At 40.1% G+C, this 15,675-nt stretch overlaps 2 protein-coding genes across 2 annotated transcripts in view; one reads left to right on the plus strand and one right to left on the minus strand.

Moving 5' to 3' along the window:
• tep1 (telomerase-associated protein 1) overlaps window positions 1-8,469 on the minus strand; it is a 50,436-nt gene extending 41,967 nt beyond the window's left edge. The window contains exons 1-8 of the mRNA XM_080439226.1: window positions 8,443-8,469; window positions 7,778-8,295; window positions 7,238-7,432; window positions 6,447-6,596; window positions 5,302-5,466; window positions 4,799-4,936; window positions 2,478-2,549; window positions 952-1,079 (exon numbers count right to left, since the gene is read on the minus strand). Coding sequence (XP_080295352.1) covers window positions 952-1,079; window positions 2,478-2,549; window positions 4,799-4,936; window positions 5,302-5,466; window positions 6,447-6,596; window positions 7,238-7,432; window positions 7,778-8,295; window positions 8,443-8,458 — 1,382 coding nt within the window. The 5' untranslated portion in view covers window positions 8,459-8,469. The remainder of the gene's footprint in view (window positions 1-951; window positions 1,080-2,477; window positions 2,550-4,798; window positions 4,937-5,301; window positions 5,467-6,446; window positions 6,597-7,237; window positions 7,433-7,777; window positions 8,296-8,442) is intronic.
• Window positions 1-15,675, plus strand: part of LOC308093389 (telomerase protein component 1-like) — a 120,263-nt gene that overhangs the window by 51,773 nt on the left and 52,815 nt on the right. Inside the window, exon 2 of the mRNA XM_080439725.1 lies at window positions 10,646-10,770. The gene's annotated coding sequence lies outside the window, so the exon portion shown is untranslated. The remainder of the gene's footprint in view (window positions 1-10,645; window positions 10,771-15,675) is intronic.

The raw sequence follows: 15,675 nt of genomic DNA on the forward strand, positions 1-15,675 counted from the left end.
ATGGAAAGACTCAGGGACAGCGAAAGTCTAATTAAAGGTACCGTATTTTCCGCACTATAAGGCGCACCGTCAGTGCGCCTTATAGTGCGGATGCGCCTTATAATCGGATGCGCCTTATATATGTATCAAAAAGCTCACAGCGCCTCGCGCTGCGAGGCGTTGTGAGCTTGTAGATCTGCTATTTTTTGACAAAGAGTTTGGTGTTGGTCCATGAAATCTATGAAAATACAAATTTATACAGTATGTAGTGGGGGCCCCTGCTTGATCTCTCTTTCAACTAGGGGGTCTTTGGGCTGAAAACGTTGAAGACCCCTGGACTAGATTGATTAGTCTATATATCACACAACGGCGTCACGCAAACATTGCGAAAATTACAGATGTACAAGCTCGCATAGCATAGTGGTGAAGGAGGAAATCTTGCCACAGGCGCTTCCTTGTATAAAAACGGCCAACATGTAGTTGTTGCCTATGAACATCAACCTAGCTATACTGCTTCCACATCTAACAGAGCCTCTCTTCTGCTGGAGCCAGGAGATGTGGTCTATGTGAAACTCTGGGTGAATACATGGACATATGACGATCAATATAACATTAGTATCTTTTGTGGCCACCTGCTGTTTACAGTGTGAGGAAGGGACATTTATTTTAACAGTAACATCAAAGCCTGCTAATATTGTAAAAACAGCCCATAATAACTCAAACAACTCAACTGTACATGACGTATGTGTGTAGGATGCATGCTTAGTGGGTAGAGAGCCTGTCTGGTAATAATAAGTTCACCAGTTTGTGCCCTGTCCCACCCAGTGTACAGTACATGTCCCTGAGCAATGCACTTAACCCCTAATGGGCTGATCATTAATGAGCTGGGTGACGCTGAAAATGCATTTCCCCCACAGGATTAATAAAGGTCTACCTTTTAGTGTTTTGTGCAGGTGTGCAACTGTGTCTTACTTTCTTCCCAGTATGGCCATGACATGATGTGCTGGTTCCTTAATGTGGAGCCTCTGGATCATTTTCTTTAAACTGAACTCACTTTGCTTCTTGTCCACCACCGCTGGTCTGCTCTGCTGCACCTTCAACTACACACACACACACACACACACACACACACACACACACACACACACACACACACACTTCGTCACAGCATCTCCTCCACAAGTCAGCGTGTAGGTTTTTGGTTTATTTTGAGAAAGTGTTAAAACTACTTCAATACTTTTGCACAAATGGATATACACGTTAAAAAAGACAACTCTATACTATAACTAAACCAAAGCACTAAAGCTACATTGACTCATTTTGGTGGGGATTCCCTGGAACCCCTTCAAGGACCCCTGGGGGTCTCCGGACCCAACTTTGAGAACCACTGCCCTATAGTTCTGCAATGGGTGGCGGGGTATTTGTAACCTGTGCAGAGTCAGATTTGCACCTCTGGTTAACGTTTTAACACACCGTTGACACAGGAGGTAACTTTGCCAAAATGTCAAAACAGGCACAGTGGCTGTGTCCGAAATCATTCAGTAATCACTATATAGTGCATTATACAGTGACTTCACCATTTTGTAGTGCCGTCCGAAATGTATGGTGAGAATTATCATAGTGCACTCTTCATATCCCATGCAATGCACCGTGAAAAGTAGGGTACCACCGATGGTCACTGACCAAGCACTATATACCATCATACATTGCACTGAAAGAAAAAGCTATGTGACGATATACATTCATCAAAATCTATTGTAAAGGTTTACTGTATGTGATGTGAAAACAAAAGAGTGTCATGTCCAGGTTTCCCCAGCAGGGGATGTAGTGGGACACTATGAGAGTTAACTGTTCACAATGAGAATTCAGAAATGATGTACATAATTACAGTGGTGTAAAGTAACTAAGTACATTTACTTAAGTACACTTTTGAGGAATTTTCACATTACTGGAGTATTTACCATTTCCAATACCTTTATTTCTACTACATTTCAGAGGCAAATATTGTACTTTTACTCCACTACAATTATTTTACATTTTTAGTTACTAGTTACTTTATAGATTTTGATTATTATTACAAAACGTACATTAACCACTTCAGCCCTATATAAATTTCGTCCATTTGAAAATAGCCGATCTACAAGCTCACAATGAGTTGCGATGCGACAATTGTGAGCTTACAGTATAGATCTACTATTTTCAAAGGATTTTAAGAGGTTATTTCGAAGGAGTAGTTGTGGTGTGACCCGGAGGTGTTTTTTTTTGCCGATGAGCTCACTATACAAAGTAGTCATGCATCATTGATTACATCATTGATTCATTCATTACAGTCCTCTACAGGGTTGGTAGTAACTGACTACATGTGATGAAGATTACGCAGTGGTGGAAAAAGTACTCAAATGTTTTACTTAAGTAAAAGTATCAATACTGCAGTGTAGAAATACTCTTTAATACTTTTTAATTTTGTATTTGCATTCAATGTAAGAGAATGGACTCACATGTTCCTTCAGTAGTTTTTCATCTGATCTGAGGATGTCTGCCCACTTTTTCAGTTGTGCATTGGTCGGTACCTGGGGTGCAGGGAAAATAGAGGACAATGTGTGGGATGATGGAGAGTGGAGCAGTAAAACAAAAAAGGTGAGCCGTCTAGAAAAGGGTCTGTCTGTCTGTCTGCCTGTCTGTCGCTAATCTCGCAAAGCGCTAAATATCTTGTGCACACTGCCAGTAGACCTCAGAAGTATACCTCCACAAATGTTTGGAATTGAAATATAAACTAAAAGAGACCTTTTGCCCCAAAATCCCAAATATGGAATCATACAGTAAGTCATAGATATGTCATAGACATATGCGACTGATGTCATCATAGATGACTGACGTCACAGGCTGACCACTTGAAGTTTGAAATCCACATTAGAGCCACACCAGTCCCATGATTTATGCAATACAGGTGTACAGAATCACCATTCCAGCACTGTGTACAGTGGACAGGGTCTAAGGTTCAGCACTCAAAGCAGAGCCGCATCGAGCATAAAACAATTTTGTCCACAGAGAACTTGTCTTTTTCTCATTCAAACCCATTTTGTAAATGAATAGGCATAGTCTAAATAAACAATACATACAGCTATTAAGTCTGTACATAGTCTAAATAAACAATACATACAGCTATTAAGTCTGTACATAGTCTAAATAAACAATACATACAGCTATTAAGTCTATATATAGTCTGCAAAAAAGCATGGACTTTAACAACAAAGACAATCGGACTGAGAAATCTCAACAAGAGAACTGAAGCTACCTTAGCTTAGGATTTCTCTCCTCTGGACTGAATAGCCCGCAACATATGAGTGTTAAAAAACTGAAATGTACTCATCGAATGTAATGTGATGCCCAACATGACCTACCTGCTCTAAAAAAGAATAAAAACAAAGTTTAAAAAAAAAAAAAAGTCTATATATAGTCTAAATAAACAATACATACAGCTATTAAGTCTGTACATAGTCTAAACAAACAATACATACAGCTATTAAGTCTGTACATAGTCTAAATAAACAATACATACAGCTATTAAGTCTGTACATAGTTGCAAACGCGGAAGGAGGCGCCTCCGCCCAAGTCCAGCTTACTATGAAACCGTGCTCGGGTTGTGTGTGTGTGTGTGTGTGTGTCTGTGTCTCTGTGTCTCTGTGTGCGTGCACTGCCTGTGTGCAGCCGCCAGAGTGCGCCAGAGTGCGCCAGAGTGCAGGAATGTAGACAATGCTCTGATTAAAATGCACAACAGCCTGCAAAACACACACACACACACACACACACACACACACACACACACACACACACACACACACACACACACACACACACACACACACAATGTCAATGTTCTCTCCCCATCACGGTGAAATAACAGGGATTACAAGTCCGTAAATACACAATATTTTCGAGCTGCGTTCGCTTCCAGCATTCGCGCGTCTTACTTGTCTAAATAAACAATACATACAGCTATTAAGTCTGTACATAGTCTAAACAAACAATACATACAGCTATTAAGTCTGTACATAGTCTAAATAAACAATACATACAGCTATTAAGTCTGTACATAGTCTAAATAAACAATACATACAGCTATTAAGTCTGTACATAGTCTAAACAAGTAAGACGCGCGAACGCTGGAAGCGAACGCAGCTCGAAAATATTGTGTATTTACGGACTTGGAATCCGTGTTATTTGACTGTGTGTGTGTGTGTGTGTGTGTGTGTGTGTGTGTGTGTGTGTGTGTGTGTGTGTGTGTGTGTGTGTGTGTGTGTGTGTGTGTGTGTGTGTGTGTGTGTGTGTGTGTGTGTGTGTGTGGCAGGCTGGTGTGCATTGTCTAAATTCCTGCACTCTGGCGCACTCTGGAGGCTGCTTACAGGCAGTGCACGCATGTGAGTCACATGGGGCCATGTGAGCCAATGAGAGCATGAACACAGACAGAATCGCAGACACACAGACAGACACACAACCTGAGCAGGGTTACATAGTAAGCTCCACTTGGTCGCCGCGCCTCCTTCCGCGTTCGCAATAAACAATACATACAGCTTTTGAGTCTGTATTTTGTGAAATAAATGCATATACGGCTAACGTTGTAAATGTATGTATGACGTCTACATACAGCTGACATCTAAAGTTGTATGAAAGATAGAGAAAGAGAACGAGCGAACGAACGAGAAAAAGTCGATACTTGATGACCTTCTTATTTGAAACCTTAAAAACCTTATATAAACCTTAAAACCTTAATGTTAAAAAATAAATGAAAAAGAAGCGAAGAAAATGTGTTGTTCAGTACCTTGCCTTTAGGCTTTTTGCTGTTGTGTTTGCAGCGATGTTTGCGCGTGTTGTATTTGGCTAGATGGTACTCAGTGAATTGCTTGAACTTGTCAGCCATAGCCTTCTTCAGACAGGTTGGTAGATTTTTACTGAAACACTGCAGAGGAGATTGGATGGTAGCAGTTAGGGCAACTATAAACATTTGGGTGAGATGTGTTTTTGGACAAAAATGTGCTGAAAGAGGTGGATTCACAGAGGCACATCATGCACACATTACACTTAGGGTTTGCCAGCAACTTATCAGGACCAATCAGATCAAAAATATTCAAAAACAGCAGAAATAACCAATCTACTTGTAGATAGACTATTTCCATGAAGTGTTGAACTGTTTTTTTTTGTTCTGAAAAGATAAATCTGTCTTCAGTATGATTGCGATAAACATGTACAAGGCTCTCCTGTTAAATCCCAACAGTTTCAACTCCTGATAAATAGAGTAAATCAAGAAATGTGGCTGAGACTCACCGTGCTGTAGAGTCTGGCTACCTCCAGCCAATCAGAAGGCAGCTGTATGGCTGCACAGAAGTACCTGCGGACATGTGGTTTGGTGGCGGGCAGATTGGCAGCCAGAGTCAAAAGGAAGTTCGCTGTAATGCGAATGTTCAGCTCCTGTCTGGTGTACACTGCCACCTGGAGGGCAAAAGGAAAAGAACAGATACAGTAAATGGCACAGTATGTCTATATGGCTTAAGTTAGGTACAGTACATGGTACTGTGGTTTTAAAGTAATACTGGAGCACTGTTTATAGATTTACTAGGGCAGTCCCTTCGTAGTCTTATTTCTTTAGCTGAGGACAGCGCTAATATTACAGCGTTAATGTTACAACAAGTTAGTTACTAGGGTTGTGGGGTGAGCCTAGTAACCCTAAATAGCCATAATATAAAATAGGGCTTAAGTGTTTAAAACATAACTGTCCATGTTAAGTGACCCGTTTTGCTCATGAGAAATATGTGTTTGGGCATATAAAAATGGAGAATGCATTCACAGATACACACCAGGGGTGTATTGCCGGTGGAGCGAAGTGGAGCGCAGCTAGCTCTGAAGGGGCACGCACGCCCGCACATGCACGGACAAGCGCGTGTGTACCCGCGTGCGTGACGGTGCGTCTACCTTCACCTTGCAACTCGATCAAAAACAGCCATTTGCAGTTTCAACACCTTGCTTACAAAAGCTGCCGACGAGGGGTGTCACAGTGTGAATTAACAGGAATGACCGACCTGGCTGGAGGCATATCAATGGTGCATTGTGTGACCTGCTAGGTAGCCTACTGTAGGTGTCAGATGTTCTGTCTGAAGCAGTCAAAAGAGTTTGATAACAGTGGCTGATAGAAGAATCATGAACTAATTAAATTACAGAGGTGGCGTCTGCAAGGTAGATGCATATGACAACACTACAGTGTCCCCAGTATGAAAGTAAATAGAATAACATTTGATATACAGTATATCGTTGGTTAATAAATAGGCCTACATATTAAAGAGGTTATATCAATTGGTGATCGCTCACGTGCGCATGTGACGTACTGTAGCGCTCCACTAGCTAAAACAATCCACAGTACACCCCTGAATACTGCATAACCGTGCACATATATAAAAACACACGCACATACACACCCTGAGGAGAAACTGTGGGTCAGTTGCAGAGATGTCCTTAGAAAGGTTTGTGATCCTGGTCCAGACACTGTCCTCTGCATCCCAGTCTGTCTGGCCTGGAGCCATGCTCTTATTGACCAGAGAACAGCATACCTCATCCAGTAACTCATACTGAAGGGCAGAGGAACAGAGGCATGTGTTCAGAGGAAGGACACCTTTTTTTGCTAGATGCTAGTTTACTATGCAGATACAGTATCGTTGCTGTTGGGCAGAAACCTCCTCTCTCCATATTCTAACTTTTTGTGTTTTTTTGTAAATGAACGCCCTACTTGATCATACTACTACAGCGTCACACAAAAGCATCAAAAGTAGCAGATTCGCAAGCTCAAAACACGGCCCAAAGCGACGCGTTTTGAGTTTGCGGCGCGTTTTGGAGCTTGCAGAACTGCTACTTTTGAATTTGAATCCTGAAAAGTAACAGTTTTGGACTTATGAGATTTCCACCCAACAGAGACAATGTATTATTGTTGTTTTTGTTATTATTATATATTGACTACTTTTTAAATTTGACTGCATCGATTAGTCCAATTAACTCTTTCAGCTCTAATGGACTTCACTCAGTCAATCTATGCCACTGTATTTAGTGACATACAAACATAGGATGTCTTAATGTCTGTGTATTGTTGTGTGTATATATTCAGTTAAACATTATCTGTATATATTTTTATTTAAATCAATATATTTTTTCATTTGATTAATTAAATTGATTAGTTCCATTAACTGCCCTAAAGGAATAAATACCCCCCACACACCTTTTTAGCCTTCAGTTCTGCTTCAGTCTCCTCCTTTCCTCTGTCTAATTCTGCAAACTCCTCCTGTCTGACTGCTATAGTCTCATCATGGTCCGGAGCACCAAGCTCCATCTGCAGCACAGAGAACTCAGTGGTCCTGATAGCCTCCACCTCCACCTCCATCTCTTGTTCCTCCATGCGGTCTTCTTCAGAGAGCTGTTGGCCCAGGAAATGGAGAGGAAAACAGCACAGCAAACAGGGTCTTAGAAACCCTACAATCGCTTTGGGTGTCAGTTTACTGAAACAACGTACATTTTCAATAAATTGTTATTATTATTATTATGCATAAAAAATAATTCGACAACTCCAACGCAACACTGTGCATATTACGTGGTAATAAAGCGATGCAAGGTGAAATAGCTTTGATGTGAAATATTTGCCAGTGATTGTTGCATTGTTTATTCATCAAGCCCCTTGTGTGTAAAGACCTTTAATCTCAATGTTTTGATCGAGAAAAAAAGAAAGCAATTTAAGATAAAGACAACAGATGGTTTCATGTACCTCACTTGTCTCCTCGCTATGGGACTGAGTCTCTTCAGATACCTCGTCACGTGTTCCATCTCCCCCGTCCGGCTTCTCTTCTCCACTCAGACCAGGATAGAGGGATGAAGGAGGGACGTGAGAGAAACGCCCGAGCAGGGCACCACTCGAGGAGGTATCCAGGGACGAAGACAGCCAAGGCACCGCGGACACGAGCGAAGAGGAAAGCAGGAGAGGTGCTCTAGTTAGGAGCGTGTTCTCAGTGCTGAGAAGGGGAGAGCTGAAAGAGGGAGTGTAGGAAGAGGATGAAGTGGAGAGAAGGAGGGTGGAGGTGGTAGAGGACAGGCCAGAGGGTTGCAGAGAGGGGCATGAGGAGGAGTGAGATGCCATGGCTGAGAGCTCGGTGTTTGTTTGGGCCAACAGGGAGGAGGCCTGGACCAGAAGCTTGTTCTCCAGGCTTGGTGGAATGTAGTTGGAGAACAGACCTCTCCCCAATGTAGCCTGCTGGTCCACATGGACCAAATGCACCGCTTTCATTTCTGTTGAGAGAGAAATCAATAGAAAGACAAAGACTGTCAGCAAGGTGGAGTCCTGTTCTAAGTCCTAGATAAACAAAAACTCAGCAGTATAATGTATAGTGTGTAGGCAGCTATAATTAACAGAAAAGTTGCCCAACAGCATTCTACCTGTTTGTACATGCATGGTGCAGCAGCTACGATATGTTATGTTGCCATAGTGTGCCATTATTATGACAAAGTATAAAAGCAGCAATAAAAAGGGAACAAAGTACACAAGTTATTACTGTATACAGAATGTTACTTGGTAGTGTTAAACACTTATTCTGATATACTTCATCGTAAGACGAATAGTGAAAATAGCAGAGCTACAAGCTCACAGCACATCGCAAGGCGTTGTGAGATCTAATATTTTATACATTATTTTTAGAAAATTATGGAACGTTTCTGAAAATGTTGCCAGTAATGACATGCCCAAAATAAGGATGCCAAGTTGGAAATGGATAATAGCTGCTGCTAATGTGTGGAAAGTATTGAGCACATTACCATTTCAGTGCAATGTGAGCCTGAAGTTAATTTGCATAAGAAAAGCATTTTGACTTTGAAAAAGTGGCAGGTGCATGGGGTGTGGTGGAACATACTGCAGTGTTCAAACAAATGGTCATAACTCAAAATACTTTATGAAGGAGGCCTATAACTTCTGTGGGTGTAGGCCAAGAGTGGGTGTAGGGCAGGCCAAGAGACTAACAAAATGTAAGAAGACAGTACATAATTTATAACTGTGCTTAATTACAATTTTGAGGCACTTTGACTTAAGTTTACTTCAGTACTTCTTACTCCATTAAAATTACTTGACAGCTTTTACAAGCTTTGCAGACGTATATTATGCTTGTAGATCACAATGCTTGTAGATCTGCTATTTTCAAAAGATTTTCATACATTTGAAAACTTGTGAAATGGAACATTCTGCATAATGACTACTTTCTACACATTGCTTTTGCTTATATATTTCTACATTTTAGCAGTAGAAATACTTAAATAAAAGAGAAAATGAGAGTACATAGCCTATACTTCCTCCAGATTAGAACAGACTGTCTGATTTGCAATGAGTCAGAGTCCACACATATAGATATAGGCATGGTGGTTAAAGACAGTTATTATTAAACGACGTACAAACTTACCGCAACTCAAATGTCCCCTCTGTGCAGACAGGCGAGTTACTGTTACTGTGTAATATAGTGGCTATTCTTATGTATTTATTCAACGTTGTTACGGACCGGTCAATATAGTCTATGAGCTGTCTTTAGCTGTGTTCCGTAGGCAACAATAACGGAGCAACCTTAAGACTTCCGGTGGACAATCTCTTCAGAATAAGAGTACCCTCTAGAGCAAAAAGGAGCCATTGAAAAACGGTTAATTTTCACATTAAAACTATAAATTAAGCATTTAAACGAAGCCATACAACACATATTATGTTTCTGTGTAACAAAAACGGTTTTTAAAACATTAATTATTTATCTAAATGGATAAACGGAGCTTGCAGCGGATATGGTGCGCCATCGCTTCCTCCTTTTGCACAGTTATATTAGTCATTACGGTAGCGTCGTTCATTCCAAACAGTGAAGTCGGGATTGAATCAAGTACTCGATTATTTTACTTTAAAAAAGTATCAATAATACTGCAATGTAGAAATACTCTATTACAAGTAAAAGTCAGGAATTCAAAATTAATTAAAAAATATTGTTTAAAAAAAAAATAGCAGATATATTTTCAAATGGCCGAAGTGGGTAATGTATGTTTTGTAATAATCAAAATCTACAAAGTAACTAACTAAAGTTTTCAATAATTGTAGTGGATTAAAAGTATAATATTTGCCTCTGATATGTAGTGGAGTAGAAGTACTGACATAAGTAAAAAATACCTCAAATTGTACCTAAGTAGTACTTGAGTAAATGTACTAAGTTACACACCACTGATTTTGTTTATAATATCTAATTGTATATTTCATTTAATTTCGTTTCATCATAATGTGTTTACTGTAAATGTGCGTCCTCTTCTGCGATTTATTTGATTTTGTATTGTTTTATAAAGAGCACATGGTTTGGGTTCGAATCAAAGTAGCAGATCCGGTCTGGGCGTGTGTGTGTGTGTGTGTGTGTGTGTGTGTGTGTGTGTGTGTGTGTGTGTGTGTGTGTGTGTGTGTGTGTGTGTGTGTGTGTGTGTGTGTGTGTGTGTGCGCGCGCGTGCGTACGTGCGTGCGTGTGTGTGTGTGCGCGCGCGTGTGTCACACTGGTTAATTTGGAATAGAAACCAGGCGATAAAAGCGGCAAATCAATCAACACAGCCGGGGATGAACACGGAAACATATTGGAAGCTGGAAAGACTCTATTCATAGACTATAGTGACCGTAACAACGTTGAATAAATACATAAGAATAGCCACTATATTACACAGTAACAGTAACTCGCCTGTCCGCACAGAGGGGACATTTGAGTTGCGGTAAGTTTGTACGTCGTTTAATAATAACTGTCTGTATAACCACGCCTATGTGTGGACTCTGACTCATTGTAAATCAGACAGTCTGTTCTAATCTGGAGGAAGTATAGGCTATGTACTCTCATTTTCTCTTTTATCTAAGTATTTCTACTGCTACAATGTAGAAATATTTAAGCAAAAGCATTGTGTTCACATTTTTGTGTAAAAGTGCTTTTACTTAAAGGGATATTTCACTTTCAAAAATACTTTTGTTCATTTTATCGTCTACTCAGGCCTTTGTGAACCCCCAAGACAGTTTTTAAGTTGCTTGATTCAGTATTTAGATATTTGATATTCATTTTAACAGACACGCCCCCTTCCTATACAAACCCATTGTAACTTCAAACTTCATTTTAACCATGTTAGATTCATCAAAAACACCCGTCCTTGGTTCTGGTGACTCACCCTGCCCTCCTAATGCGTGAGGGGGCCGTGTTTTTCCGATCATTTTTTTTAAATTTATTTTATTAAATTATTTTATTGTATTATTTTTTTCATTTTCCAAAAAAATAAAAAAAAATAACTGAAAAAAAGTAAGGACGGGTGTTTTTGATGAATCTAACATGGTTAAAATGGAGTTTGAAGTTACAATGGGTTTGTATAGGAAGGGGGCGTGTCTGATTAAATGAATATCAAATATCTAAATACTGAATCGAGCAACTTAAAAACTGTCTGGGGGGCTCACAAAGGCCTGAGTAGACGATAAAATGACCAAAAGTTTTTTTGAAAGTGAAATATCCCTTTAAGTAAAAGTATCAATACTTTTTAAGGCAATGTACAAAAGTATCAATACTTTAACAAGGCAATGGAGAAATACTAAGTAAAAGTCCGGAATTCAAAATTGACGCGTAAAAGTACTAAAGTATTGGTATCATTGGTATTCCGTACCTGGCTTACCGATCACAAACTGTCACTACACCTTGGGAAAACTGAATCCATTTTCTTTGGGACCAAACATTCCCTCAGTAAGTTGAAGGTAAATGACTTCAAGGTCAAAGTCGATGACACAATCATCTCTAGCAAAGAAGAGATTACCTATTTGGGATGTATTCTTGACAAATACCTGACAGGAGAAAGCATGGCAACAAAGGTGGTCAAAAGAGTAAACCAGAGAACCAGATTTATGGGCAGAGTTTCCTCTTTTGTCAACCCTCAGGCCCTCAGGCCCCTCTCAGGGGCCCTGATTCAGCCCCTTTTTGACTATGCTTGCTCCTCTTGGTACTCCAACACCTCAGTGTCACTGAAGAATAAGCTTCAAACCTCTCAAAACAAACTGATTCGACTACTTCTCGGACTGGGGCCAATGACCCACCTCTCTCCCACTCACTTTGCCAGCCTAGGCTGGCTCAGGGTGGAAGACGGGGTTAGCCCCTTTCGGGACCCTGTTTACCTTTTTTATATTTGGGAAGGCGGTATCCAGGGTCCCTTGTCGCTCAAAACACTCTCTCTCGTACTGGCGGCTACCACTGTCTGGTCTCGGGCTAATAGCTCGTCGCTTAGAAGTTGCAGAGATTTCTCAAAGGTACCAACAAGAGCAATACTAACGCGCCAGAAAGCTGCATTAATCCGCACGGATCGGCGATGCCGTTTAACATTTTTTATAATTTAGTAAAACTTAAGCTCCTCTCTCACACTCTGCTCCACTGCCCATGTCCCGCCTCCCCGCGGTGACTGACAAGCTGCGCGTCCTACGCATAACTCTATGGTCCTACATTACTGCCTCTGATTGGCGAGCTCCTACATGCTTGCATGACAATCACAACGCGGGGAGGCGGGACATGGGCAGTGGAGCAGAGTGTGAGAGAGGAGCTTAAGTTTTACTAAATTATTAAATATGTTAAACGGCATCGCCGATCCGTGCGGATTAATGCAGCTTTCTGGCGCGTTAGTATTGCTCTTGTTGGTACCTTTGAGAAATCTCTGCAACTTCTAAGCGACGAGCTATTAGCCCGAGACCAGACAGTGGTAGCCGCCAGTACGAGAGAGAGTGCTTTGAGCGACAAGGGACCCTGGATACCGCCTTCCCAAATATAAAAAAGGTAAACAGGGTCCCGAAAGGGGCTAAAGACGGGGTTAAACAAAAAATGGGACTGGTCTTCAAAATTGTAAATGCAGATTTGCCCGAAATGCCCCCTATACCCGCTTATCTGTTTAAATACCTCCAAAAAGTTAGTGACACCCACAGTCACGAAACTAGAGGGAGTGTAAACAACAATCTGGTACCACCCACCCATAAAACATACATGGGCAAATTCTCCTTCTACAGCACGGCCACCAAGGTATGGAATAGTCTAACCCCATCCCTCAAAAAATGCAGTTCGCTGGGCTCATTTAAAACAGCCCTAAAAACTCATCTTTCTGGAGAACACAAGATTTTTTTGTACATAGTGTATTTTTTCTCTGTATTTTTATGTTGAATTGAAATGTTTGGTTGCTATATATGTCTATGAAATTAATTCAAGGACCCCAACGGAAACAAGTCCGCAAGGACCTTTTTGGTCGGACCTGTTAGACAAAAGTATTATAAATGTAACTGTGTGTTACATTCTTTTGCCTAATAAAATTTTCAATCAATTAATCAAAATGTACTTAAAGTAACCAAAAGTAGAAAGTAGTCATTATGCAGAATGTTCCATTTACACAAGTTTTCAAATGTATGAAAATCTTTTGAAAATAGCAGATCTACAAGCATTGTGAGCTTGTAGATTGGCTATTTTCAAATGGCCGAAATGAATATAGGCTGAAGTGGTTAATGTATGTTTTGTAATAATAATCTAAATCTACAAAGTAACTGGTAACACAAGTTTTCAAATAATTGTAGTGGAGTAAAAGTACAATATTTGCCTCTGAGATATAGTGGAGTAAGTGCAAATTGGAAATACTCCAGTAAAGTAAAAATACCTCAAAATTGTACTCAAGTACAGTACTTGAGTAAATGTACTTACCAGTAGTTACTTTACACCACTTCTACAATGTAGAAATATTAAAGTAAAAAGCCCTGTGTTCACATTTTTATTTGTGTGAAATTACAAAAGTATGGGGATCAAAATGTACCTACAACAATGCCAAACGTAAAAAATACTCATCATCAGTAATGCATTCATTCATTACTTTAAAGGAGCAGTTCACCCCTGGAAGAACTTACTGTCACTCAATGTTAATAATATTTGTAGTAGACAACAGTAGCAACTTTTGAAATTTGCACCCTATTGCCAGAACAATATAGAAGTATGTGTTTTTGGCTGGGGTTTGACTGGACTGCTGCATTACTACAATGACCATAATGCTTTGGGGCACTGCCCTTCCTTGTGGGGAGGGGAGGATGCGTGGGGGTGTGGTCTACATTTTAACTTTCCCCTCCCAGTTCTCACTACAACAACATCAACACATGTTGATGTTGTCATCAACGTCAACCAGTGTTGCCATGTCTGCTTATTATAAGCGACTCTGAGACTTTGTAAATATTGGTAGTTGCAGTTTTTTTGGGCTTGTTTTTAAATACATAAATAAAATAATTGTGTACTTGTCCACGGACCCTCATCTGAAATTATAATTTCTGCCAAGGACCCCTGTACCAGATTTGTGTTGTTAAAATATTTCAAAAATATTCCATACATTTAGCGCTTTTTTTCCTCAAGATTTCTTAGAAAATAGCAGATCTACAACCTCACAATGCATCACATCGCTACGCGTTGTGAGCTTGTAGATCGGCAATTTTCAAATGGCCCATGTCTTGGTTTCAAGTGCTCTTGGCATAGGTATTTTCTTTTGGGCTTGCTTTCATAGACCTGGTTGCTTATTTCTCTCACAAGATCTGGCAACAGTGAATAGACTTGAATGTTCCGTTCCGTGAAACTTTTCAATCTTTGCTGCTGTTGTATTGTGTTCTGTATTGATTGCATCTTTTAGCAAACTAAATATCATGTGTAAATTAGCAGAGTAGCGCAAACGTGTGTGTGTGTGTTCAACATTCCCTCCCAGTTCCCACCATGAAGACAGTCTGGTGCTGGTGACGTCCATCTAGTCGGGACATCCATGGCGATGAGGCGTAGTCAACAATATAATAAAGCAAAACGTTTCATACTCTTGTCATGTGTGATTCCTTATTTCTGAGAACATAATGTTTCACTGTCATTTCCAGTTATATTCTTTGGACTAAACTTATAGAACACATGATGGCCATTACTTTAGAATATATGACATGCAAATACTCTTGTCATACACAGCCTAATTTTTTTTCTTTTTTCCAAATGAGACCGTTTCATGGCTTCAATTGGTGTATATGGATAATATTAGGTTTTACTATAGCCTATTGTATCTAAGACCAGTAAAGTTTAATCCTTTGTGCTGGGGTCCCCAGAAAAATAATGATTACATGTAGAAGTAAATACTAACAGAATGTACAAGAATTTTTCACTATTATATCTGTAATGCTTGTAATTATGTACCATTCTGCCAAATGAAAGACTATCTCCTATCCTATATCATGACACAGTTCAAAAGAACCCTTATAGAATTGGGTGTACATACATTTTGTCATTATAAATGCTTACACAATGTAGAATATACCAATGAGTAGAGCAAGCAGTGTGTAAATGTAACCGTTTTATTTAGAAAAAATATATATATGGCTGCAGTCTCAGGTCTGCAGTTCCTTAATTTTTGCAGGCTGATGAACACTTTCTGTGCTGTCATTGGAAAGAACACATTAGATTAGACTTGTAGTTTACATGGATATCATCCGACGTGATACCTAATTTATTCTTAGTTGCATGCGCACCGAAAATAGCACACCTACAAGCTCACAAAGTGTCGAGTCCGCTACGAGCTTGTAGTGCCAAAACCAGGTTGGAAGTTCCGCTATGACAG

This window comes from Gymnoscopelus braueri, assembly GCF_963280865.1.
Source record: "Gymnoscopelus braueri genome assembly, chromosome: 10".
Lineage (NCBI taxonomy): Eukaryota > Metazoa > Chordata > Actinopteri > Myctophiformes > Myctophidae > Gymnoscopelus > Gymnoscopelus braueri.